The sequence below is a fragment of the Corvus moneduloides genome, chromosome 26 (assembly GCF_009650955.1).
Source record: "Corvus moneduloides isolate bCorMon1 chromosome 26, bCorMon1.pri, whole genome shotgun sequence".
Lineage (NCBI taxonomy): Eukaryota > Metazoa > Chordata > Aves > Passeriformes > Corvidae > Corvus > Corvus moneduloides.
Window position 1 is genome coordinate 3,079,273 of NC_045501.1, and position 27,890 is coordinate 3,107,162.

Genomic DNA, 27,890 nt, shown 5'->3' on the forward strand with positions numbered 1-27,890 from the left:
AAGGCCCCAGAGCTGTTTGTCCCTGGGGACACCTGCTCCAGGGTGCGCTTCCACAGATACATGTGTGGGGATTCAGGTACGGGACAGGATGCACATGGAGCAGAGCTCCTTGTAGGCCTGTCATCCATTCCATGTGTGACTGCAATGCATCTCTTTGCCTTTGGATCTCCATTTGGGAATAATAATAAAAAACTCTGCCTGAGTAGGTCAGTCTGGATAGACCCAGATAAACCAACAGGACAGGGATTTACATCTGTGCCTGGGGCTCAGCGAGATGAAGATCCCCATTCGGTGCCTCTGTGCCCACAGCAATTGCCCCGGGCTGGAATGCCAGGAATCATTTTCTGTGTTTGGATTAACTCCAGTTCAGCCCCTTTTCTGCTGCAGAGACACACCCGGAGCAGCCAACGGGTGGGAATTTGCAGCCTCCCCTCTGGAGACTCAGTCTGGAGTCGATCTCTCCCAGTGGGAGCAGCGGCTGGATCTGGGGCTGCTCCTCGCTCACGCTGTGCCACGGACGTCACTGCGCTGGACATGCTCCCGGTGACGTCACATGACGTCATGACCCCGCTCATGACGTCACCGCGCGGGGCCGCCCCTACCATCACTTCCGGGGCGGGGCCGTGCGCGGTCGCCAGGAGACGTGCGCGTGACGCCGCCCCGCGCGGACGGTGACGCCGCGGACGGGAGCCGGCTCGGGCCAGGCGGCGGCGGCGGCAGTGTCAGCAGTGTCAGCGGCCGGTAATGGGGGGGAACAGAACGGAACGGGGCTGGATGGGATGGGATGGGATGGGGACGGGGACACCGGGCCGGGGTGGGGTCCAGGTGCAGCCGGGCTGTGACGGGGCGGGAAGGCCTCAGTCCCTGCCCCCTCCCGGTTCTCACGGCCCTTCTCCGCAGAGGCCGCGGCGGGAGCGGCGCCGCCATGGGGGAGCTGTTCCGCAGCGAGGAGATGACCCTGGCCCAGCTCTTCCTGCAGTCCGAGGCAGCGTACTGCTGTGTCAGCGAGCTGGGCGAGCTGGGCAAGGTCCAGTTCCGCGACGTGAGTGTTCCCTGCGCGGCCCGCGGGACCGGGGCGATCGGGAGCACCGGGAGCCCGGCCGGCCCCGCTGGGGCTCAGCAGCACCGGCCCCGCTGCCGGGAGGCTCGGCCCCGGGGGTAGGGGGTTTGCTGAGTCCCGTGTCTCTCCCTGCAGCTGAACCCCGACGTGAACGTGTTCCACCGTAAATTCGTCAATGAGGTCCGGAGGTGCGAGGAGATGGACCGAAAGCTCCGTACGTTCCCACTAGGGTTGATGTGGCTCTGACTCTGCAGGTTTTGCTTAAAAAAAAACCCAGTCAAGGCAGGCTGAAGCTGCAGGGCAGCGTTAGGATCCGAGCAGAGGGGTGGGGGCAGGGGCACGGCTCGCTGCCTCCAGGGATTCACCTCCCCCTCGGAAGATAACTGGCCAAGTTAGACAATCTTGGAATAGGAGGTGAAGGAATCAGCTGCTGCTGGGGCCAGGTGCAGGTTGGGGTAACTGTTTGACACTGAAGTGTTTGTAATTAACACTTTTAATGCTGTCTCTGCAGGGTTTGTGGAGAAGGAGATTAAAAAGGCAAACATTCCTATCATGGACACCGGTGAAAACCCGGAGGTGCCTTTTCCACGTGACATGATTGACCTGGAGGTAATGATGTGTTAAGACTCAACTAATGTTGGACTCTGGACGGAAACAGGGAAAATTGTCTCTGTTAGTCAATGCCTGCAGAATTTAGTGGCAGGAGGGCATTAGCTCAGTCTCCAGCTGTCCCTGGAAGCAGTTCTGCCAGCACACAGTGGGCTGGCTGTGTTTGTCCAAATACAGAGGTGAGAGTACTCAATAGGAATTTCACCATTGAAATGAGCCAAAAACTGATGGAACTACATGATTTATGGTGGTGAGTCATAAAACTCTTATCAATCCAGTCCATAAAAATCTGGCTGAGTGTGAGAAGTCTGCAGTTGCCTGTAGATGTGGCAGATCTGGATCTGTGCCACAGCAGGCTGGAGATGCACCTGTAAATCCATGCAAGTTAGGTGGGGATGTGAAGCATCTCACCTGCTTCTGTGGGTTGATAGACTGAGCAGTACTTACTTATGGAATTGCTTAAAGTCCTTTTTCTTTCTCCTTTTCACATCTTCCAGGCAAACTTTGAGAAAATTGAAAATGAGCTTAAAGAAATCAACACCAACCAGGAGGCTCTGAAGAGAAACTTCCTGGAGCTGACAGAATTAAAATTTATACTGCGTAAAACTCAGCAGTTTTTTGATGAGGTCAGAATACCAGTGGGGTTTAACACTTGGGGAGCTGGCTCTTCTCATAGAAATTACCATTTTTATTCTCAAATATATTTTAGTTGCTGTTTTGGACAGCAGGGTCATTTTATGCTTCATTTAAGAAAGCCGCACAAATTGTTTTCCATTTTTCATGCAGTACACACCCATGATTTACCTCCTACGATGCTGATTTGGGCTTGTTCTAGTTAAGCAATGGTTTGTCTAAAAATTGTGTAAAATAATTAAGGTGTGAGTAGTTCTGAAAGCACATCAACAGCCCCAAAATTTGGTGCTACAGCAAGCAGTGTCCCGAATGGGTAAGAGTCTCTTCGGTGCATGTGCAGAGGAGTTACGATCGAGCTGAATTCTCTTCAGCCTTTAAAGTGTTGTGTGGAGACTGATCAGGGTCATAATAAAAAGTCCACTGAAGTAATAGATTAATTAATTATTGAATTGAGCCTTTGATCAAACCCTGAAGCTCTCAGAGGTCAGTTGTGGAGCAGAGCTGACATTTAAAGTCTTCGACATTTTGTCAAATACCATCTGGGCCAGGAACTGGCAACTTTCACTAGACCTGAGAGGAGCTTCTCCGATGTCGTTCATGGCACTGACATAAATCCTGCCTGGGAGAAGACATAACCCTTCCTTGTAAAGCCCAAGTATCTCAAGAGTCTTGGCAGTTCTCTCAAAGAGCTCCCATATGTTTTTCAGGACGTGTTTTTGCCGAGTAGATGTCCTGTTTCCTCTAATCTCAGGATTTGATCAAAGAATTCTTAACGGAAATGGCTCCTGGTATTTACAAGGGCTATTGTCAAGTGGAGCTGGACTCCTGCACACTTCAGGCCGTTTATCTAACCGGGTTTTTTTGTTGTTGTTTTGGCACGAGGTGTTGCCTGTTCAGGCACCAAGGTTGGTCCTGTGCCAGTCATAGTCACTGCTGACACAGATACTGCTGTTGGTGTGAGGCCTGCTGGGTTGTGGGGTTGATTTCAGTACAAAAAACCCCTTGTCTTCGAGTGTTGAATGTTCACTTCAAAGTGTCCCTTGGACAAACAGGATTAACCTGATAATCCATTACTTTACTGTGTTAAAGTAGTACTGCCTGTTCTGAGTATCATGTAAACCCAAGTCCTGAGCATTTTTGTATTGAGAATGAATCCCAGACTGGTTTGGGTTGGGAAGGACCTTAAAGCTCATCCCCATCCACCCTCCTGCCATGGGCAGGGACACCTTCTACTGGGTCAGGTTCCTCCAAGTCCCATCCAACTTGGCCTTGTTAATTACTGTCCTCTCTAGTGAGGGCTGCCCACTCCTCTTCTTCAGCTGCAGTGGGATCAAACTAAATTTAAAGATTAAAATCAATTTTCTAAACAGTCCATGTCAGGTCACCCACAGCCTTACACAAACCAGCCACAGAAAGCTTAGATGTGTTCTGCTTCTCTTTGATTACTGTTTTCTGTAGTAATAAAACAAAATACACCAAATAACATGTGCTGCTCTATGTAAAAGCAAACGGAACAGCTCACAGGTGATGTTCAGTGAAACGTAAGTGTGGACAATTTAAACCTGTCTCAGTTCATGCTGTGCTCAGCAAACAGCCGGGGCGAGCCCCGAGCAGCCCAGAACTGCCTCTGCTCATCATCCTGGAGTGGCCAATGCTCCTCTTCTCCATGCTGCCATTGCACAGCACTTTCAACACTTGAAGACTACAATAACTTGTAATTAAGATTATGTTATTCATAGTAATGAGTTGCACAAGAAATGGCTGACTCTCCAATTCCTTCGTGCTTGACGTTTACTCTCCAGAGTTCGAATATGGGGGGAGGGAGGGTGGCAAAATGTCCTCTTGTTCCTCCTGTGACCATTCCAGCCCAAGCAGCCATTTCTTGTTCCAACACACCATGTTGATGATTATGCTCCTTTTCTCAGTCTTCTTGTCCTTGCTTATGAAGAGCGATATGAGCTGGAGAGATTTCTCTGAGAGCTTTGCCTAGAGTCTGAGCGTAAAAGAAGACTGGAAAAGTAACGGTTAATGGCATGCAGTCCCTTCTTCCTCCCTCTGACTCTTCTGCCATCTGCTTTTCTCTGTTTGCTTTACATCTGTCACTTCTGTCTGGCTCTGGGTTAATAGTTAGGTGGTGACATGAATCTTTTTTTAGTTCTTGTGAACATTGATTTTTGTCCTGTTTGTGACCTGGAAGGGGCTTGAATTGTATGGTGTTGCACTGGGCAAGAACCATCCCTGGGCAGGACTGGAATCATGAGTGGAGGAAATGAACCTCTTTTGAGATGAAAGGTGCTGATCTGGATGCTGATCAGGGGATCAATAAGCAATTTAAAAATGTTTAATAGTGAAAACTCTGCTTCTTGATTACTGACATGGAAATGCTTGGGGGATTCCAATCCTGAATGACCTCATGTAGTAAAAAATACTCCACAATAACTCTGACATTTCACTCACTGCTGGTGAAAACTCATTTTCGAAGTAAATTTCCCAGAATCCTGTTTTCCTGCACTGGAACTGGATAGCTCCTCCATTTCCACATAGTCTCAATTTTTTATTTCTATTAAATCCCCCAGCAGTGCTCTAGTTATCCTTCCAGCTGCAGAGCTGCTGCTGCTGTGCCTTTTCCTTTCTAGAAAGCGTGTGCTCATCAAAGCAGAATGGTTGAGAAATGAATTTAAGGAACATGGAATTCGTAATGCAAATAATCCCTGCAAAAGAACATTCTCTTTTAGTAAAACTGGTTTAATCCACATTTATTCTAAACTGTTACGTTTTGTAATTCTAAGCAGGACTTGTCCTGAATAAAGGACACAAATGGGCCAAGCTAGTATTAAACATATATAACAAATTATCTCTCAGGTGGGGCAAATCCAAAGGTGTCACATGTGCTGTCCTTCCTTTTTCATGAGTCATCTGCTAAAATGTGCAGCACGTCACAAAAAATTACTGCAGACAGAGTCTTGATTACTGGAAATACAATACAAGCCTCTTAAAATGGTAACTTAGTGTTCTTCAACATCCTGAAATTGAGATGTCAAACAGTTGCTGGGATGTTTGGTCTGTGTGTTTCGTTTTCAGATACCAAACTTTCTTATTTTAGTTGTGTTCTCTATGAACTGAATTTTCATTCAGTTTTTGATGTTGCAACAAGTTGCCTTAGAGCTGAAAGGATCAGGGATTCCCTGTGGTGCCTTTCCAAGCTGAATGAAGAGCTTCCTCCCTCATGTTACATCCTAAGCTGCAGCAAGTGTGTGTACAAGCAGTTGAGCTGCATTTGGTGTCAGCCTTGCAAAAACTCTCTTGTATATGGCAAACACTTTTATTTGACAAGCAGGTAAAGTGTTGGAGAGATTTTCATTCTGACACAACTACTGCCCAAATACAGAGACTGGGGCTGTTACTGCACTTGCCACAGATTTTGCAAGGCTGTGCTGTGTGTGTGTGTGGATATGAAGTGTCCTTGGGTCAAACTCTGCCTTCCAGTGTGATTTAGCAAGTTCCCTTGATGGCTTTGTGGGAAAGACCTCGAGCATACCACAGAGGGTAGACTTTGGCCCTCTGGTTGTTCTCAGGAACTGTAATTTTTGGCATTTCATTATATAAGCTGCAGAGGTAGAACTAAGTGTGAGGCGGGGTTGAACAAGTGTGAAGATGGTGCACAAGAGGATGTGATCTGAGCATCCTTGACCTGAATTTCCGACACTTACAAGCCATATTACTAAGAATTTTAGCCTGCAAATGAGTTGCAAAGAAGGACAGTGTAAAACTGTCCTGTTTTAATGCCTGGCTGGCCAAGAGATGAGCCATGTTGCCAGCCTGCCCTAAGCAGTGTGTGTGCCTGGTGGTGAACCATACGATGAATAAGGATAAATTAATTTAATATCTGGGGAAATACATGACTCAAGTGTGTTTCTCTGGTTTGTGCCATTAAAAATAATTCTTGGGAACATCACTTGTATTTAAAACTTGGAATTTTTTTTTGAATTCTGCCTTTCTTCAGACTTATATATCTCTCAGCCCCTTTGTTGCAACAATCCTCAAACCTTTCTTGTATGGAAGCCTGCTGAGCCATTCCATTTTTCCTCTTGTTTTTCTCCTTCCGTGTGTGATTCTTGCTGTCTTTTCTGTCATCTCGTTCCTCTTTTTGCTGTCTTATGTTTGCTCTTCCTTTTCTTTCCTTTCCTTTCCTTTCTTCCTTTCTTTCTATGTCTCCCCCAACTATCTCCTGGCTCCTCATTCCCTGCATGCCACTAACTGGTTTCATTAGATATTAATTGATTTGTGAATTCAGGCTGAATTGCATCATCAGCAGATGGCGGATCCAGACCTGTTGGAGGAATCCTCTTCACTGCTGGAGCCGAGCGAGATGGGAAGAGGTGCCCCACTCCGACTCGGGTAATTGCAGTTTGGGATTCCTGGATTTGGGATTATCAGCCTGTGGAAGCCACAATGATTTGAGCACAGTTGTGGAACTTTCCACACCAAGCAGCTGAAAGCTGATCTAAAACCAGCTCTCTGTTCTTTTCCTGCCCATATTAACTTCCCATTTCATGTTTATGCTTCACACGTTTCTCTTTGCACCAAAGAATTAACCCAGTTTGTTCTGTGTAAGTCTGTCTGGTGCTTTCCTCAGACATTCTGGGATCTCACAGCTTTGTTGAAAGTTGTAGCTACTGTGGGCACATAATGGTCTGAAATAACTGTATAGTTCTACATCCTCTTTATCAGCTGCTTCCAGGCTTCCCTGTGTGTGTGCAATTCTTTATCTGGATGTGGGGGTTTGGTTCAGTGAGGTCTGAAGCATGAGCCCAGGACATAGTCACTGGCAGCCGTGGCTGCTCTAACCCTTGCAGCCAATGTACCAGGACTGTAGGGAAATGAAGGCTAGAAACTGTGTATCTAAATGCGTTTGTTTCTTCTATAAGCAGTGATTTTTTAAAGATTATTTCATTCTGTTAAAAAACAGAGCCTGTGCTATGGTGCAGTTGTTTTGTTGTGTGTTACCTCCATGTATTTAGAGGACCTTGCATTTTGCTTGAAGAACTAATGTTAAAACCAGATTTTTGTAGCTTTCGCTGTGGCGCTGACCCCCGGTTGCCGTCGTGTGCTGGGTGCGAGGCCCTGGGGTGGTTCAGGTGGTTCAGGTGGTTCAGGTGGTTCAGGTGCAGCCCTTCAGGCCGTGCTGTCCCCTTGCAGGTTCGTGGCTGGTGTGATCAACCGCGAGCGCATCCCCACGTTCGAGCGGATGCTGTGGCGCGTGTGCCGCGGGAACGTCTTCCTGCGCCAGGCAGAGATCGAGAACCCGCTGGAGGACCCTGTCACGGTAAAGGGACTCTTGGGTACAGCAGCAGAAGCCTCCGGTGTGTAGCAGGATCTAAGAGCTGTGGATCTATAGATCGAAGCCTCTGTCCCTCAGTGAGGTCCATCCCAGCACCTGCTGCAACCTCTGAGCTTCATCAATAAATGTTTTCCTGTTTAATTAATACAAAATCAGGAGGCCGGATGGGGAATGTTGTTGGAAGGGGGAAAACAACTCAAAACACAGACTGTGGCAGGGCTTAGGGGTTTCTCTGGCCCAAACTACAAGTGCAGTTCTGAATAATTAATGATCCTCCTTGGAAGAGGCTCTTGGGACATGGGCATTGTGTAACATCTGAAGTTCATTTCTCTGAACTCAAACCTTTCGTTTTTTTCTTAATTCACTAATCAATAGTTTAAACATACACCTTAGAACTGTTTGCATTAGTACAGATATAAACAGTAAATGTTGTGATTTGGCCTGGTGTTACCCCCAGTGTCCTCTGTGCTCAAACCAGTGGGCACTGCCCAAACTTGGGGCACCCTTGCTCTTAGCTAGTAAAGGCTGTGGAACACAGACCCAGGAACACAGACCCGGGAGGTGAAGCTCAGTAACAGCCTCTCTTTCTCATGTGAGGCTGATGCATTCCCTTGTCCCACCAACCACTGGTAGCTGACCTGTGGAATCATCTGTCAGCTAGGAGAGACTTTGTTCTTATTGTGCAGAACTTCCTTAAATTGAGGTTACACCTAATGTAATTATTCTTGAAACATTATGTTAAAATTTCCTAAGTAAGGTAGAACAATAACTTGTCAACAAATGCAGGAAAGGGGCCCTGACTGCCCCCACGGACACAGCTGTGCAAGGAATGTGCCTCTGGCCTCCCTGGGAACCACACTAGTTAAACTCCACTTTGTTTTATCTTCATTCACTCTTTTGGCTTGATTCTGTAGGTGAGCTGACTGTGCTAAGTGCTGATAAATACTTCGTTGCATCTTCATTATTTTTGGAGATCTTAACAGGTTTTCCCATGTGCTGTATTGCATAGAATCACTACTGGATAATCTGGGGCATTTTGCTTCAGTAAACACAAATACAGTGCAGGTATTCTGTACTGAGGCTGAGAAAATTGCTCTCTTTGTGACTCAGGTGACTCAGGTACATTCTTGACCCACTGTGCAGATCTGAGCTCTGATGTGCAGACCCAGAGAAAGGAAAAGTAGAACTCTGGTAATTATCTAATGCTAATTTCTACAATTCTTTCTATTGTTCTAGGGGGATTACGTGCACAAGTCTGTATTTATCATCTTCTTCCAAGGTGACCAGCTGAAGAACAGAGTCAAGAAGATCTGTGAAGGGTATGAAAGTCTGACAGCTGGGCAGCTCTCAATTATTTGAAACACACTGACATGATTTAATACCGATATTTCTCAACTCCCTGTTTTGCAGTGGCTGCAGGAGCACATATTTAGACAGCAAACAAAATGTGCCATAAGTAACTGAAACATGTTTTACAGTCACACTCACCACTCTCCAGCCTGTAATGCTCAAAGTACACAACTGCTGTGCTAGGGAATGCAAAAAACCAAGGGAGTGTTGATTTGTGGGGCAGGCCTGATGGGACATCAATGGGATATTCTCACAGGGGAGACAACAGTGACTGCTTCTGTCAGCAGTTGCGCTGGCATGACAGCATCCCCCCTCAGCTGGATGGCTGACCAACCTCGTGACAGTGCCTGGAGACACTGGCAGCATAGGGAGCAGAGGATTCTCTCCCACTTCTGTTTTCTTTAGTACTCAGCTTCTGCTTTGGCCTAAAGCAAACTTCTGCATCCCTTTGATGTAGAGGCTGGAGCTCTGCTTGGCAGTCTCTGCTGATCAGAAACTTCTCTTAAAGTGCCTCTGGCTCACCCCTGACCAACTGATCTTCTTTCCATCTCTGTCACTGAGGTGCTTCCCTGTCTTCCAGGTTCCGGGCCTCCCTCTACCCATGCCCAGAAACACCCCAGGAGCGGAAGGAAATGGCTTCTGGTGTCAATACCAGAATTGATGATCTTCAGATGGTAAAATAACTGGGCTCAATGACCTTTATTTGGTTTTTTCTTTAATAATATGGTTGAAAAGTATATTTGGATCCTGTTAAAACAGGAGGATTTTTGCCCCTATTAGATGACCATGTTTTCAGCTTTGCATAGCTTGAGATCAGCAGTGCAAGAGAGATATTTGGAGACTGCTCAGTTGTTTCTGTGTCAGGGTTTGGGATGGGGTGGTTTGATCTTTCTGGAAGGCTGAGCAGTTCATTATATACAAGAAAGTACAGAGAACTCCATACCAGGGAGCAAAGAGGAACTCACACGTGTAGGGATATCCTGTGTGTTCCGGCTCTTGAGAGCATGTTGTGTAATTGCCTATGTCATCTGAAAGTACTTTAGAAACATTTAAACATTTTTCCAAGCTGAGATAACAATGCTAACATTAACTTAGCTCTTTTTTTTCCTGCCTGTCTTTATATTTTAATGTTGTGCTGTCCTGAAGAGCTTCTGCTTTACAGCTAATCTCTTGTGCAGCAGCCTGAGTGTTGGTAAAAAGTAATTAGCACCCAGATGTTGTGGGTGCCACCTCTGAAATACCTGGTGCTTGCTTCAAGGAAGAAAGGCAGTATGTGATAATGTAGAAAGATTTAAGGGATTTGAGACAAAAATCAAGAAAAAATTAATTAAGGTTCAGAAACTAAAAGGAAAGAGGGTTGAATTGACCTGCTTATTTGATACAGAAACTGTCTCAAGCTGTGAGTTGTGCAGTGTAGCTCAAAACATAGTTTAAAGTAGACAAGAACTCAAAAGCAATGTAACTGCTGTAATCTGCATGTGCCTTGTGTCCTCACTTTCCCTGCAGTCTAAGACTTTCCACTCTGGAAATCTGACTTGGCCTGAGTTTGATATGTTCCAGTTGGAAAACACCCTCAGTAGGAAACACTTTCTCCATTTCCCTTCAGTAAACAAGTCTTTCAGGGTAATTTGTGTGTTTTCTCAAGGCAGCAAACCTGTTAGTTGCAGAACTCCTCTCTGCTCTTTTAACCTGGGTGGAGGTAAAACTGTTCCCTGTGGTCTTGGCACAGTTCATTGTTTGAAACAACCACTGACCTTGGAGCTGGAGGAGGTTAATAATCAGAAAGCGTCCCTGGAAAAAGCCCTTAAGCCTTTCAGCAGAACTAATTAATATGGGGGCTACGGCGTAGACTGCAGGCATGGGGCAGCCTATGCCTGGTGGGGGGAGCAGGCTGCTCGTTCATCCTCTGGGTAAAGCTTTGTTGGTGCACCTTGAGCTTTGGTCCATGACTTGGTCTTGTCTTTCTCCTGCTTCTCTGAAAGGTGCTGAACCAAACTGAGGATCATCGCCAGAGGGTTTTGCAGGCGGCTGCTAAAAACATCCGTGTCTGGTTCATCAAAGTGCGGAAGATGAAGGCGATTTACCACACCCTGAACCTGTGCAACATCGACGTGACACAGAAGTGCTTGATTGCTGAAGTGTGGTGTCCTGTTGCTGACCTCGATTCCATCCAGTTTGCTCTCAGGAGAGGCACTGTGAGTGGCTGCTGTGCCAGTCAGCTGTGGCATCACCGCATGGATTCATTGCCTTTTCTGTGTTGTGAGCCTCTGAACACCATCCCCCTGGGCTGTTGGAATCAGCCCTCACAAAGGACAGTTTATTTAGCGTGCAGGAATGATGACTTCGAGATAAAAGTAGTAACAAATGTGTTGTGTGAAGCTTAAAGCTCAGGTGAATGCTGGAATGGTGAGGATTTTCCCATGTGTGAGTCCTTTGGAACATTTAGTTACCCTGGCTGTGCTCTGTAGTTCTAGTGTCTGGATGCAGGAGCTCTCCAGGATGTTGGCAAACTCACCCTCTGCTCAGATAGACAAGAGAGTTGGATTTCTTTAAGTCCTTCCACTTGCTTTTTGTTTTCTTGTCTGTCCTACGGAGACAATGTTCACCTTTACTCCTGCTACACAAAGTGGAGGGCAGTGGAATCCTGGCAGCCTTCTTCAGCTGCTCCAGTGTCTCATTGTGCAAGCACACTGCAAACACTCAAGCTTGCAGTTTTCCAAATGCCAACGGGACAGCTGTGTTGTACTTTGTCCTCCAGTGCTCCAAGGGTGGGTTTGCTGATCTTCCCTTTGTTTTTCTCAAACAGGAGCACAGTGGATCCACTGTCCCATCTATTTTAAACAGGATGCAAACCAATCAGACCCCACCCACGTACAACAAAACCAACAAGTTTACTTCTGGCTTTCAAAACATTGTTGATGCTTACGGCATTGGGACATATCGGGAAATAAATCCAGGTAAATTCACACTTGGATAAGTCCAAGACTTCTGTCTCAAATTTTTTAGTCATGATGTTTATCTGTATTGCCCGTCCTGTGTGGAAGTTTCTAATGGAGAATTCTAGTAGAGACTCAGCAGCTTTCAGTAGCAGAGGGGAAGCTGGGGAATTATATTTGCTGTATTGCCTGAATTGTACCGTGGTGAATCTGGGCTGACTCACACACAGTGCCCTGGGAGTGTTGTGTCTTCCCTTACAGCGCCCTATACCATCATCACCTTCCCGTTCCTGTTTGCTGTGATGTTTGGGGATTTTGGCCATGGAATCCTGATGACTCTGATTGCTGTCTGGATGGTGGTGAGGGAAAGCCGGATTCTGTCCCAGAAGAGTGACAATGAGGTGAAGCTTTGCATTTCAAACAAAACCTTGGAGCTTTGTTTACTCCCATCCTTTTGCCCTTGAGTTGACAATGCCCATTACTCCTCCTTTGGAATTTTTGGAAGCACATGGACAGGCTGGGAAGCCTGAAGAGCACACACACACTGAGTAGTGTAGTTTCATAATAGTATTGAGTTCCCTTGGTTTTCCATTTGGATATTTATAGGAAATTATTAATTTCAGTTTTCTGAATGAAATTATCAAGTGTAGTAGGTCAGTTAGTGTAAACAAATCACCCCAAATTTAGCTGGATCATACTGGGGTTCAGTCACTTCAAACCTCCCAGTTTCTGTATGTAATTATCCTATCCCCAGCATTTTTCCTATCTGCTACTCAAGGTGGGTTTTGCTAGCTCAGGGCTGACAGGAGCTGAACCGGAGTTAAGATACACTGGCAGAGCTGGAGAAGGCTGCCAGGGTCTGTGCTCCTGGTTCCAAACTCATGCTGCCAGCTGGGAGTTGCATCAGCCTGTGCAGTGCAGTTTGTCCTCTCTAGCTAATCCCAAGTTCCCTATGGAGAGCTGCACTGCCCCTTTATCCTCGTTATCTGTGCTGCCATGCTCCCTCATGCACCCTTAACCCCTGCCAAGGGGGAACAGAGACTTTGGGCTCTCGGTTGATATGGCCAATGTTTGTCCTACAACAGACTGATTCCCCTGGTTTGGCTTTAGGAGGGACCTTCCCTGTTCTCATGGACTTTCTTTGTTGCTTTTTGGGTTTTCACACCAGATGTTCAACATGGTGTTCAGTGGTCGATACATCATCCTGCTGATGGGGCTGTTCTCCACGTACACAGGCCTCATCTACAACGACTGCTTCTCCAAGTCCCTCAACATGTTCGGTTCCTCCTGGAGCGTCCGGCCAATGTTCAATAAAGCCAACTGGTCGTGAGTAAACTCTTGGTAACTTTGTAGAGACAGTGAGAAGCAGGTGACTTGTCCTTCCCCATTGTCCTCCCAACTCAGGAAAAGAAAAACTTCTGAACTCTCTCTCAGGTAGATTCAGAAGAGGGGTGTAAATGGGATGAAATGTGCCAAGATTCAAAACAGCCTTTTTTTTTCCCCCAGAAAACTTACAAAGTTGCAGTTTCTCACCTATTTCCCCATAGACATTTCAAGATTCCTGTCCCCTGCACCTGTCTTCTTTTGATGCTGAGTAAAAGGTCAAGAAACAGGGTTTTATTAATTTGGGAAAATCTAGAACCATCCAGGTTCTAGAACCTTAATGTTCTCTCAATTTGAGCTATTCCTTGCTCTCAAAAGGGAGGAGTGTTGTTAGTTTTTACAGAAGGAGGGTGGCATTGCTTTTGTTAATGTTTATATAATCTTATTCCCAAACAGAGATGCTCTGCTGGAGACCACCCCCCTGCTGCAGCTGGATCCTGCTGTCCCGGGGGTGTTTGGTGGGCCTTACCCGTTTGGCATTGACCCGGTAAGAGCTCATCCTTCCTCTGCATCTTTTGGGCAGAATCCTCTGTGTCAGCAGAAAGAGAAGTACCTGTTCTGTTCACAGTTCTGTGAAAGATTCCCCAGCCCAGCCATTCCCTTAGCAAGTCCATCAATGGTGGGAATACTCCTGAATGATAGAATTCCTACTGAGATGCTAGATTTGGGATAGAGACCCTTGTTTAGAGCTCCATTAAAGGCTGCTTTCTCACCCTTTCTAACCTGCAGTGCTTTAATCAAATCTGATTAGACTTGAAAATCACTTTCTGAAGTTCCTTTTTTACCCTGGGGAAAGCTGTTAATCTCTTATTTCAGTCACTCTTGGAAATGTACACTTCCCAGTAATCCTGTCACTTTGTACCTGCCTGCATCAACAGCTCTGCTCTTAACCCTGCTTGTAAAATATAACAAACCTTGTGTGGGTTCCACATAAAGAGGAAATGCAGGAAATCAGAGCTGTGTGTAATTGTTCCTTTAGATGGATTATCATATTCTTACAGTTAAGGATAGATTATCATATTCTTACAGTTAAGGATACAGCCTCTTTTCTCCTGCACCTTTGAGGTACCATGAAAACACATTTGATTCCTGCTCAATGGTGGGCTCAGTTGCTGTAAGACTGTTCCCAGCTGAAAACTTGTCTGCTCATTTCCCCAAAAGATACCCGTGGGACAAACACATCTTTAAAAACCTGCTTTTTCAGCCTCACACTTCCTGACTGGTTCACACTGCTTAGCTTGAAGGGAGTGTTTTCCTTCTCCTGTTTTCCTTTCCCTGGTGTCTGACTAGGTGTTGTTTTTCACAGATCTGGAATATTGCCAGCAATAAGCTGGCCTTCCTCAATTCCTTTAAGATGAAGATGTCTGTGATTCTTGGCATTTTCCAGATGCTCTTTGGTGTTGCATTGAGTCTCCTCAACCACATGTGAGTGCTTTGTTTTGGTTTTCTCACGGTGGGGGCAGTGGAATGTCTTCGTGTGTCGCGTGTGTGTTGGTTTCAGATGCCCGTCAGCCCTCACCTCCTGATGGAAGGTGCAGTGCAGTTGTCTCTGGCTGTGTGTGGAGCTGTGCCTGTCAGGCAGTTCCTGTGCTCCAGGCCCAGCAGTTGTTGAGCTGCTGAGCCCCTGCACTGTCCAAAGACTCTTATTAAAAGCTTTTGCCCTAATTCTAACCAAATGTAATATAAATTTTCTTTTTTTTTTTTTTTTTTTCCCCTGTAGCTATTTTAAGAAGCCACTGAACATATACCTCGGATTTATTCCAGAAATGATTTTCATGTCCTCCCTCTTTGGATACCTTGTTATTCTCATCTTTTACAAGTGGACAGCGTACGATGCTCACACATCCAAGGAAGCACCGAGCCTCTTAATACACTTTATCAACATGTTTCTGTTCTCCTATGAGGACACCAGTAATAAGATGCTTTATAGTGGGCAGGTGCGTGCTCTTGCTAGAACAGAATCAGAGATGCTTCATGATACTGGAGTGTTTCATTAACCTTGTCATAATTGTGAAATCAAGCATGAAACGTTCTTCCACTGTGACAGAGCATTTCTGAAAGTTGATACTGTGTAATGTTGAAGAAGGAAGGAATAATCTCTATACCAGGAATTTTATCTGTCTGACCGTAAGTCATCTGTGGCTTCAGAACACGTGGATCCTGATTAATAGTGGAAAGCAATTAGGAATATTGTCCCATGTCTACAGTGTGATCCCTCTCCGCTTGGCGCAGACACCAACGCTGTTTCCTCGCAGCAGTATCAGACATCTGCCAAATTCTCATTCCCTGCAGAATCTTTTGAATTTTTCCCTAATCTCACCCAGTCTCAGCATTAAATGCTGTGCTCAGTCAGAGGTGGCAGCTGCAGGCGTTAAGTACTTAATTGCTGTTCCCAGAAGAGAGAGAGGTAGTGAAGCATCCACATACTGGGAATTCAGCCATTCTTGCTGGGTTCTGCATGTGTTTGAGCAGGGGCTGCAACGGAATTACCTGAGACTTGTTTCTTTTGCAGAAAGGGCTCCAGTGCTTCCTCGTGGTGGTAGCGTTGCTGTGTGTGCCGTGGATGCTGGTAGCCAAACCCCTGGTCCTTCGCCAGCAGTATTTAAGGAGAAAACACTTGGTGGGTGACTCCCTTTTATATTTTACACGTGAAAACTGTTTTTGGTTGAAAAGCTGTGTTCTCCATCCTGAGCTTGGATTCATGGGTTCACACTGCATTGAAACCTGTAAAGTGTTTTTGCATATTCCTGGGCATACCAGGTGGGTGTTACTGGAGACAGAGTGTGGCCTGCCTGCTTCCCAGATCTGGATCCAGCATCAAACCTGCTTTTAAAAACCCCTTATGTTGGTAATGATCAGAACAGTGTCTCTGGCTCAGGCTTTGGCAGCTGGTTTAGGAACAGTCTCACTGGCTGCTGGATGCACTTCTGTGGCTGGGCTAGGCTGGCAGTGGGAAACAGAGATGGAATTGGCTGGCAGACTTCTCAGCTATCTTTGTTAAAGCAGCTTGGATGGTAAAAAATAACAGTTAAAAGGAAAAAGAGACTTACAGACTCTTGTAGAGGTTGTCTGCTCTGGGGTGCTCTGTAGGTTCCCAGCTGCACTGTAAAGTACCCGTGTGTGAGATGCGGAGACGCGCGAGTTCTCCCTGCACGTGTGGCAGCGCTGTGAGGATGTGCAGCGAGTCAAAGATCAGTTCAGTTACAGACACTCCCTCTCCCTTCTCTGACCATCTTTCATCTTCCCATGTCCCCTCCATTCGTCTCCCTTTCTCTTTCTGTTTTCTTCCTCCTCCCTTTCTCTTCTTCCGTCCACCCCCAGGAGGGGCAGCCCGAGGAGGCCCAGGGCAGCACGAACACGCAGGCGCTCGAGGCAGCAGCGGCTGCAACAGTGAGTGCACTTCAAACTCGCCTGATGCATTACAGATGGGAGTTGGCTTTGTGTCTGATTATCGAGGGAGCATGGAATGTATCTGAATTTCATAAGGGAATGGCAAGTGCACCTTTAGGGTGAAAAACACTTTCTCTTGGAAAGAGCAAAGTTTAGCCAAATTGATACATTCTGGATGAACACCCAGGCTGGAGGATGGTAGTTGTGTGTGCACAGAGACACTTCCTTGCAGGAGTGCTGCTGAATCCAACCTGCAGAGCAGCACAGGATTTCCTGCTACCACATCCCCCCATGTTAAATTCCCTTTTTTTCTTTGGCTTGTGTATTTGTTTAAGATAGATTAGGATTCTTCTCAGTGCAGCATTTCTGTTTGCATTACATGTTCCCAAACACACAGTGATGTGATGGCCTCCAGCAACTCCATGTCAGTAATCATGTGGATTTGTGACACATCTGTCTTGTACACACTTCGGCCTGAAATTATTGTAAAATGGCTGTGCACAAAAAGCTTCTCAGTGGCGGTTGTTTTGACTTACGTGTTTCTAAGCCTACAGATGGCCCTTTGCTGCCAGAGCTTTCTGGTGAGGATTGTGGCAGCCCCCAGAACTTAGTCCCTTCCCCAGTGCTGCCTATTTCAGCTCGATTTTAGTTCTGAATCTGCCTGGCTGACTGGGAGGTGTGAATCTCACCGACAGTGTGAAGCACATCCTGCTCTCCAGGTGCCACAGGTGCTGGGAGGGACATGTCAGCTGGTTCTCTCATGACATTTTAGTCTCCTCACGGAAATGTCAGAAATGAAAATGGATCTTTTGTGTATGATCCATCCAGCGTATGAAATGCATCTCCATCGGGAAGCTGCGAGGGGAGGTCTTGTGTGAAGTGTGCTTAGAAGGATCAAGTAAACAATTGGAGCTGTTGGAGCTGTGTTTAGGATGGTTTACAGGGAATGGATCTGAGTGGATGCGAGGAAAAGCTGCTCAAGTGCAAGTTCACACAGACTAGAAATATATAAATAGAATATTGACAGGAGTCATCAGTGACTTGTGGTGTGTCAGAGATACTGAGAGTCCTAATAAAAGCATTGTCTTTGTTGTAAATATGGGGGGTTTTAAAATTGTATTTCTATTTTCAGAGCATAAACACCTACCTAATTTGTTTTTAGAAACCTGACAAAATCTCTAATTCATATCTGGCATTTTGGGCAAATTTACAGTTCAGCCTGAAATAAAAGCAGGCTTCTAAGGACAAAGGAGGTAGAAGAACTCAGAGCAGCTGTTCTGCTGGTCTCTGCAAGCGCCAGGTCACGGGACCTTCAGCCTCTTTTCGTCTGCATGGGCATCCCTGGACTTCTGCAGTCTGGATGTGGCAAGTCAGCCTGGTCACATCCTGTGTCTCAGGTGACCCAAGACAGTGCTGAAGCTGGACACAGGGTTTATTTATATTTATGGTGTTGTCGTTTGCCTGTCTAGAGCTCAGACTCAGGGGTCAGGTGGGGAACTGCTCCCGATTTCAGCATTTCAGCTCAGTCTGTGTGTTGTTCTTTTGCCTTTGGAATCCTGGAGGTGCAGCTGAGGGTCAGATGCTGAATGTCAGCACAAATGTCTCTAAAAGGACCTGCTTGCACAACGTAGAGTTCCCAAGCAGGGGAAGATCTGGTTTTCTGCGCGATGTCGGTGTGCCTGAGGCTGGTGGGAGCAAGCGTGTATGTGTCTGTGTTCTGCTCCATGACCTGATCCAGTACCCAGCAGTGGTGTCGGTGCTTGTCCAGCCGTGCTGGGCAGGACGTGGGGCTGTTGAATGTCAGAGCCAGCAAATGTCCTCTGAGAGGTGTGCCTTTATTGTCCTCATGATTGCAGTTACACTGTAGAAATGTACCAAGGATTCACTCAGACAGACTTTTTTTTTTTCCCCAGCCCCAGCAGGAATCAGCACCTTTCCCATCCAAGCTGGGAAATAGAATTGTACCTGCCTTAATCTGGGCCTTAATATTTAATATTTTGTTTTCCTCTGTGAGCTGCTGCTGCACATGGAGTATGAGAAACCTGCACTTTTGCACTAAAACCCAAACAACACTTTGCTCTTTCTTTTCTGCATGTGTCAGGGCACGCACAACTTTGGTGGGATCCGGGTGGGCAATGGCCCAACGGAGGAGGATGCTGAGATCATTCAACATGACCAGTTATCTACCCATTCTGAGGAGGGGGAAGAGGTAAGCACCTGAGCATCCTCGCTCTCAGGGCACTGCACTCGGCAGCAGGATGAGCTCACTGGGACTGTAGTTACTCATTTCCAGGCTGTTTAAACAGCAACATTCCCAGTGAAGTGTTTTCCTAGCAGTTTTCTCACTGACTGTCTCTTGGTTACTCCCAGGAATCCAGAAAAAGCAGCATTTGTATATCCTGGGAGATGTGGCTCTATTTGTCCCCAAAGAGCCACCATCTCAGGGGTGCACAGCACTCCCATGTGCCACATGTTACCTGCTTCTCCCGTGCCAGTGGAAATTCAGGGGCTGTGTTTCTGCAGCACTGAAATTTTGTTTATATATTCATTTTGACTGATGGGGGTAATATTAATTACTTCCCTTTCCTCCGGGAGAGGAGAAAAACAGTCAGTCTCACGTAGCTGGGGAGTTTTCTGATGCTCTGAACGACTGCAGCAGATCCTGCCTCTGTAGTGCATGGGATGTGTTACTGCTTTCCGTGGCGTGCGTAGGAGGGAATTGCTGAATGTGTTCATGATTAATGTGATCAAAACACTGCACTAAATGTAAATTTATGTTTTCAAGCCTACAGAGGACGAGGTGGTAAGAGCACAGCAGCTTTGCATTCATGTGTACCTGGGCCATTTCCCATCGGTGTACAACGTGCTGAATGGAACTTGTTATGTCACAGCATTTTGTTTTCCAAAAGATCTCGCTGTTTTCATGTTAAAGGCCATTTTTAATTCATACATACATACATATATCAACACACTTTTAATTACTTCATCTATACAGCTTGTCTGTCTGATCCCCTGTCTGCAGATTGTTCCCAGTTACCTGGGAAACTGTTCAGCTGGAGGTCTGAAATTGAAAAGTTTTCACTTTTGAGCCTCCAAAGAAATCTCAGGTTTTTGATGTTGTGCCTTTCTTAATTCTGTGCTGCAGCAAAATGTGTAAAGAGATTTCTTCCCACAAACTATCTGCCATGTTAAGGATGATGCTGGTTGACCCAGAACAAACACAGCACGGCCAGTCCAGTTTCATGTAGTTCAAGAACTGAACTGGCCAGAGGCTTTGTGTAAAAGAGAAGCTCCGTTCTTAGAAACTGCTCATCCATAAGCACTTGTAAAATGGGGGCTTTAATACTGATGCGGGATTGAGTGTAGGTTTCAGCACTATCAGGTAACCAATTTTACTACAAAAAAATACAAATGGCATGAAATCAGAACAGCTTGACCAGGCCACTGCTGCTGAAAATTGTGCTGAGAGTGGTTTGCTCAGAGCTCTGCTGTGCACAGGCCTGTGTGGAACTGGGGGAAGGGAGGGGGCACGGGGGTCCTCTTCTGGTGTACCTGATGTCTCACTGAACCTGGGGAAAATGTGTAAATCCACAGGGACTATGCCACAGCAATCCCGATGCTCCTGCTCCTGGCACAGTGGTCGCTCTCTCTGGCAGTTGCACTCAGCTTTGAAAGGTCTTTGTTTCAACAATTCCCAGATTCCCAGTCCTGCCGGTCAGCTCGTGTGTCCAGAGCTGGAACTGTTGGCTAGGGCAGCCTTTAGTGAAGAACTTCACAGCTCATGTTCTGTGGAGAAAGGATTAGGCTTTTGACAGCTAATTTAACTGAATTGTTTGAAATATTTATTGCCTTGGATATGCTAGGGAAGAATTAAGAATATAAATAGCTTTGTGTGCATGCCTAGAGCATTAGTCACTGGATGTATTTAAAACATCATGTTCACTTAAATCTGAGCAGTTTCTGAAGCACGGATTAAATCTAAAATGCAGGGAATGCTTTCCCAAGCTACAGAATAAGAAACTGCCTTACATGGCAGACTTCCTTGTACGTTCTTCTTTTATTATTGCAGAAAATTACCAAGACACAGAGACTTTGCCAGTGAATGGTGCACAGAGGTGACTTTTTCAGGATAGCTTAATGCATTATTTTTGCTTTCAAAAAGGGCAGGTTCATGTCTTGCAAAATGCTCCTGTAGCAAAGGCACACACAGCTTGGAGCACTGCCTCCTTCCCATAGCAGCACCTCCAGGTTACCGGGCAGTGCACACCACCACCACCTTCTGCTGAACAGTCTTTTCCTGGCTAAGCCCATGGATGAATTTGGAATATCTGACTTTCACACGCCAGAATGAGAAAACAGTATTCACATCACAGCATTTGTCATTCTGCAAAACCTGTCAAGACAAGATTCAGTTTTCATTTGTGAAGCTGGCGCGCTAAACCAGGAGAAGACAGTGTCAGTGTGCAGCGTCACACACAGTGTCCCTGGTGATAGCAGCAGTTCCCCTGCCTGTGCCCCTGCCTGGCCGCCCCACGCCACGCTCCCAGCTCCCCTCATCCTCTGTTCCCTTTGCAGTTCGACTTTGGGGACACCGTGGTGTACCAGGCCATCCACACCATCGAGTACTGCCTGGGCTGCATCTCCAACACCGCGTCCTATCTGAGGCTCTGGGCCCTCAGCTTGGCCCACGCACGTGAGTGACCCTCAGGGAGCTGAGCCCTGGGTCCTGTGCCTGCTCAGCCCGGGCAGGTGGGAGGCAGGAACACAAGAGGCCTCTCGGGGCCCAGCTGGCACAGGACAGTGCTGTGTGTGCATTACCTGGGAGCAGTGAGCTCCACGCACCAGGCTCTGCTCCCACAGCTCTGCTGAATGGGAGGAATGGAGTCAAAATCACAGAATAAAGCAAAGAGCTGCTGAGCAAGGACTCTGCCCTGCCTATGTGACAGCTGGAGGCAATGTCCTGACACACTTGGCTGTGAAAGCTCTTGTTCCTCTTCAGTTTCCATCTCATTGTAGCAGGAGTTTGCTTGACTTTAGATTTTGCTTTATAAGTAAACAACTCCCTGTTCTGCTGACACGAGTCTTCTCCCCTTTCTCTTGGCAGAGCTCTCGGAGGTGCTCTGGACCATGGTGATCCACATCGGCCTCAGCGTGAGGAGCCTGGGGGGAGGCTTGGGCCTCTTCTTCATCTTTGCTGCTTTTGCCACCCTGACAGTGGCCATTCTGCTGGTCATGGAGGGGCTCTCGGCCTTCCTCCACGCTCTGCGTTTGCACTGGTGAGTTACTGGAACATCCAGAAACTTGGAGAGCTCTTCATAACAAGAAATTTGATGTCATTTAGACTGTGCAGAAATGCCGTCTTCTAGAAGGCAGAAAGTCTTTAAAAGGGTCAGAGATATCAATCCTGTTTGTAGTAAAACACCTCTCCCTGATTGTTGCTTTAAGTTGTGGAGCTCTGCTTAGAAATAAGCACTAAAGGACTAAAGCTGTAGTACCACAGCTTTGGGACCAGGGACTGGGGAGGCTGTGCTGGCTGGAGCAGTGTGCTTTGTGGCTTTCAGCAGGACTTTGTCGTTCCATCTCTTGGTCTTTTCCCTGGTTCCCGTGTTTGTTGTCCTTTGTGTGCAATAGCCACTGACTGCAGGTTCCTTCTCATGCTCTTGTTCATCGCTGTAAAACCTTACCTTGGACAGGAGTGGCTTTGCCTTCTGCATTTGAGGTACTTTGGGATGGCAGCGAATTTTTGCTGGTCTTACTTTTGGAAGCTGCTTTTGCAGTCCCTTTCCTGTGATCATGAAGCTCCTGTGTATGCAGCCAACAAAGCAGAAGGAATTACTCTGCTCCCAAGTGTTCAAGAGCTTTCTCTAATCCATGTTTAAGAATGTTCATTGTTCCACTTCAGGTTCCCTTGTTAGTGCACTGGTGGGATCAGAGGAGCAACTGGCAGTGGGATTTTCTCAGCCTGAAGTGTAGGAGAGTCTGTGCCTCTGTGGGGTTCAGGCTGCTGCCACCTCCTCAGGCTGCTGATTTCCTGGGCAGGGGGGGTCATTAGAGCAAAGGGAAGTCCCTGAAGATCACAATAAATATTCTGTCTTGCTTATATGGGAAAAAAAGGTTGGGAGCACTCTCTGAAAGTAGTTCTGTAAGTGCAAAAGGAAGCCAGTGCCTCTAAAAACAACCCCAGAATAAAATCAGCCTTTTTGTACTTTTCCCCTGCTTGTGGGGAAGGAAACCTTTGGCCTTTTACCCTCTCCCTTGGCAGCTGGTGAGGTGCAGGCTGGAGTGTCCTGGTCCACCTGTGTCTCTGCAGCTGAGGGAGCCAAGCTGATCCTGGCATCCTGGGGCGAAGCCATCTTGTGCCGAGGGAGCCGGGGGGGCACTCCTGGAAATGGCTGCTGGACAGTGCCTCTGTTTTTCCTGGCATCCAGCCTGAACCCTGCATAGCAGTTGCTTGGAGCTCTCACTCGAGAGCTCCTTGCTGGCTGGCCAGAGCTCCCTCATCCTCTCCCTGCTGTCGCCGTGCTGGGCCACTCCAGCAGTGACATCAGGAGCCCTGCAGACCCTGCTGGGCACTGAGAGCAGTCCAAGAGGAGCAGAGGGCAGCAGTGCTGTAACTCCAGATGTGGCAGATTTGCTCTGCAATTCCTTGAGGATTAGAGGATTTCCAGGGTCTGGCCTCTCCGGGCTGTGGAGCTGCATGGCCGTTTCTAAGCAGCAGCAGGGGAACAGCCCTGAGCAGCTCTCTAGACAGGCTCCATGGAGCAGAATGTACATTTTTGGGGGGGACCTGTCTTGTGTTAATAATCACAAACTGCACCTCCAGATATGGCTCAGACACCTGGAGCAGGTGTGAGCTGGAGGTCATGGTTCACAATGCTAGGCTTTCCCTAAAGGGCCATTAAGAAACCATCTGTATATGGTCAGTGAAATGGCAAACAGGCAAACCCAGGGGCAGCAGCAGTGAGTGCACGGATCACTCCGGCCATGCAGACCAGTGCAGGGCAGTTGTGGAACTGGAGTGCTTAACAAAATGCTGTTTTCCCTAAACATGTGTTTCATACTTGCAAGCCCTCCATGCACAGGCTCTGAGAAAAAATCTGTTCAGGCTCCGAGCCCATAAAGCTAGTTTGAGGTTCTATTTCAGACTGCAAGTGATCTGCTAAAATGATTTTGGGGTTGCTGCGTGTTGCTTATCACAGGGAGGCACCTGCAGTGGTTCCAAAGAGCACACTGTTCACATTCCTTTTTGCTCCTGAACCAAAAACAGGGTGTTCCAATGGCAGGTGTTCCCTTTTTAGGAAGAGGGAAGGGAGAGTGGAGGTCAAATACAGCTGTCCTGGGAGGAGCAGATGGGATTCTCTGGCTATGGGAGAAGAGTCACCTATCAGGAATTTGAGGAGTGGGTGGTTCAACCTTCCTGGAAAGGAGGAGGAATTGAGGATGTGTTTTACTGGTCAGGGAATTCACAGGTTGTTCCATATGCTGTGCCTGGCAGTCCCAAATGAGGGAGGTTTATTTTGTGCTTTTTCCGTGTGCATTCTTTGAGCAGGTTGGGCTTTTCAGGCCATTCTGGGGTGGAGGCAGCACTCTGGATTGCTGCCAGGATTGCAGGGTGTGAATCAGGGCTCCACTGCAGCTCTGTATGTGTCTGAGCTGTGGTACTGTCAGCTTCTTTTGCTGTAACTCTTCTGAAATATTTAACCTTTCCATATATTGCTTTTCAGTGATGCAGTTTGAATGTTCAGATTAAAGCAGCTTCCCCCTTTTTAAGATAGTCACCTCTTCTGGTGTGAGCCAAAACAGACTGTGCCCAAAAGAAAAAGTTTGTAACTGGATTCAGAGTGCTGCATCCCGAGAGGCGTGGGTGTGTTGGAGCTGCATCCCACTCCCAGTCCAGAGAGTGGGAATGGTGGAGTCCAGGTGCTCACTCACCTGCAGGATCTGATTTTCCTTTGTAAAGGTCACAAGCCAGCACTTGCCTGCAGTGTGGCCACAGGAGCTACTGCTCCAAGGGGCAGCCACAGTCTCCTGTCCATCCTGGCAGGATGGAATATCCCATGGTGACAGATATGGTACCTCTGTCCTTTTTGGGAAGGAGTAGCTGCAGCAGTCTCTGTACAGACACCCCAGTGGCTTCTGTCTGTCTGGTGTGCTGTCCTTGAGGTGTGCCTGGTTTACACCTGACCCCAGGCTCTGTCTTTAGGAACACAAACATAGAGTGGGAGTTTGCAGTTGTACCGAGTGACAGTCGGGGTTCCCATTGCCTCCTGCTCATGGGACTGGAGCTGCCTGGTTTTCCAGTGTCCGTACCCTGACTCTGTGGGGTTGGAAAACCCACCCCAGAGCTACACTCTGACAAACACTGACAGTAACTGTTAATGCAGAAAGCTGCAGAGTGGGTTTCCTGGAGCACTGCTGCTGCCAGAGGACTCCTGGGCTGTTTGCTGATAGTGCTACTGTCTATAAATTCTGTGCAGAACTTGGTCACTGATGGGAGACACATGGAGGGTTTAGCAGTAAACTGGGGCACGTGACAGGCAGTGAGCCTGGCAACAGCAGTGCCTCTTGCTGGGTTCTGGGTGTTCCTGGAGACACCTGCAGAAAACCCCACTGACTGTTTACTGTTATTTGGTTAAATACACTGTTCTCGCTAGTTCTCTAACCTTAGAGCAGCCTCTCTTCCACTGTCAGGCCTCCAGTTGTGGCCAGTTGTAAAGGAATGTCCAAAGGGAGCATTTGGATGCTGGGGCCAGCTGGAATTGTGAATCATCAGGGTTAACATGTCAGTCACAGTGAGCTTGGGTGACTCAGATAGCCAGCCCTCTGCCTCTCATTTCCCTTTGCTTACAGAACAGTTACTTAGTCACAGGATACTTACAGAGATTATCAGGGTTCCTGAAAAACTGGAGCACACTGGCAAGGAGCCCTTCCTCCCACACGGAAAATCCTGCTCATCCTGGGGATCCCTTGGCCTGCGAGGCAGCAGCAGATACAAGCTAAAGCTGGTTTTCCTGAGCATTTCCCTCCTGGGCTCTCTGGGGAAATCACTTTTTGCTAGCTGAATCCAGCAGCTCTGGAGTTTGCCATGATTCCCCACTTGGAGAAAAATAATTCAAGTTTGTCCTTTTTTGCTGAAAAAACCCTTCTCCTGAGCTGTGTTAAATGCTCCCCAGTTTGCTGTCACTTGCTGCCTGCAGAGACTTTGTTTTCCAGCAGATTGTGCAGGGGAAAGTGTCTGTGAAGCCTGGGCTTGTTTTTGCTGGGAGTCAGGGGATTAGTTTTCCCTGTCCCTATTTGGCTGTCGCTGACTATTGGGCAGTTCTCTAGAATAATTCCTTTCTTTACTCGAGTTCATTAGGGGCAGCAGCAAATGGGGCTGAGCTAACGCTCGGCTGGAGCTGGCGGGCACGTCCCAGTGCAAATGTGCTGCAGGGAATAAACAGAAGTGGCTGGTGGGGGAGTCTGAGCTCAGTGTCACGTGGCTGAGGCTTGTGGTAATGAAAAAGGGAACTTTAGCAGCTGGTGTAAAAAATGCTGTGTCTGCTCCCTGTGCTTCACAGGACACGGTGGTCAGGGCCAGTCTCCTCCTCCTGTTGCCCTTTTATTGTCTCTGAGGGTGGGATCAAAGTCTCTGGGCAGCTCTCTGCTCCACACAGAAGCATCACACATGGATGGGGGGGTTATGCCAGAAGATACATTATGTTACAATACCTCTTTTTCTCTTTAAAGCTTGCTTTCTTATAGTCAATAATCCTACTTTTAATGGAGTACTTGCAAATTGTTCCTATTGATTTTAATGAGTAATCACTCTTCTATCTCTTGCAGGATTGAGTTCCAGAACAAGTTCTACACTGGCACTGGGTTCAAGTTTCTCCCTTTCTCCTTTGACATCATCCGTGAGGGGAGGTTTGACGACTGAGTCCTCCCCCCACCAGCAGTGTTAAACGTTGTGTGTGTGTGTGTGAGACCCTCCCCAACACCAAGGGTGTGACTGACCCCTCCCCGTGTGTCTGAGTCACATGTGTAGTGACAATAACTTATTGCAGCACCCTTGAGCGTTACCATGGCATCCCCAAGCCAAAAGCTTTGACGTTCTGGGGTAACGACACTGGATCACAGAAACTTTTTGTTCCTTAAGTTTACTCCCAAAGGTACCAAGTGCATGAGGTGTCTGGTGTGCAGTCGTGTGCTCCCTGTATTGTGCATTCCTTGGCAGCTGATCAGGGCAGAAAAGAAATGCAGCTGTGCTGAGGGGACATGGAGAAAAGGCCCAAAGACCTCAGCTCGGGAATAGTGAGGGCTGTTCTCCCTCTTATTGCTGGAGGCAGTGGTGGGGAGTCCTCATTCGCTGGGACTCAGCTGCCTGACTGTGGCCTGGGGGCAGGATGGGGAGGGATGAGCCTTGGTGCAGTCTGTCACTGGTCACTGCAGGTATTGCCACTGGCAGTGGAACTTCTGGGGTTTCTGGTTTAAAACCAAAGCCTTTGAGGCACATCAGATAGTGTCTGTGTGGGCTTGGCATCAGTGGAGGCAGCTTTTGCACAGGTGGATGTACCAGTGACTCACGTTGTTCTGTACACTCAGGGTCTGAGGAGCCCTTTCAGAGAGAGCAGTGGCCCAATCTTACTAAAATAGCTCTATGGCAGGGGGATCTCTGTGGTGTGTCCCTGCATTAGCTGTTGCTTTCTTTCCTGTCTGAGCTGTCAATATTTCCTTGCACTCCTCAACTCGATGTAGCTGTAGCAGCAGTGTGGTGTGTGTTAGTGCTGTGTGTGACTGTCGTGTTTGATTCTCGCAGTGGAGCCGAGTATTTGTGTATGAACAGATTAGAACAATAACGAGACTCATTAACCTGGAAGCAAGGAGGAAATGCCTCGAGGTGCCAGGCTGCTTAAAATTAGGTGAGAAAGTTACATGTACCTTGCACACTGCAATGGGCACGTGCGTGGGGCACAGGGACCCTTGTGCTGCACCTGGGCAGGCCCTGGGTACTCACTGTGTTACAGGTGGACGTGGTGGGTATTCACAGAGGTGTTTGCAGACTGAAGGATGAAATCAAAGCATAGCTGCAGGTGGAGCTTTGCCATGAGTCCTGCTATGTTCTGCTGCCTGGGTGAAACATGTTGCTGACAGTCACTGTATAAATTAAATGAACTCCAAAACAAGCACTGTGGCCTGTTTTCTGCTT

At 47.4% G+C, this 27,890-nt stretch overlaps 1 protein-coding gene across 10 annotated transcripts; it reads left to right on the plus strand.

Annotated features, from left to right (window-relative positions):
- Positions 1-636: 636 nt before the first annotated feature.
- Positions 637-27,870, plus strand: ATP6V0A1 (ATPase H+ transporting V0 subunit a1). 10 transcript variants are annotated; one of them, XM_032091720.1, is made up of 23 exons: positions 637-741; positions 901-1,042; positions 1,196-1,274; positions 1,572-1,669; positions 2,167-2,295; positions 6,615-6,700; positions 7,502-7,628; positions 8,880-8,962; positions 9,574-9,667; positions 10,976-11,188; positions 11,800-11,950; positions 12,191-12,330; positions 13,098-13,255; positions 13,709-13,799; positions 14,619-14,737; positions 15,033-15,249; positions 15,825-15,932; positions 16,634-16,702; positions 18,804-18,911; positions 19,488-19,505; positions 21,278-21,395; positions 21,807-21,978; positions 26,528-27,870. In XM_032091720.1, the coding sequence occupies exons 2-23, from the start codon at positions 926-928 to the stop codon at positions 26,619-26,621; spliced, it is 2,589 nt and encodes an 862-aa protein (XP_031947611.1). In that variant the 5' UTR covers positions 637-741; positions 901-925; the 3' UTR covers positions 26,622-27,870. The 10 variants fall into 10 exon arrangements, with proteins under 10 accessions (XP_031947611.1, XP_031947613.1, XP_031947610.1 ...); XM_032091722.1 differs by having other exon boundaries at positions 6,618-6,700; XM_032091719.1 differs by having other exon boundaries at positions 6,597-6,700; positions 26,528-26,621.
- Positions 27,871-27,890: the final 20 nt, after the last annotated feature.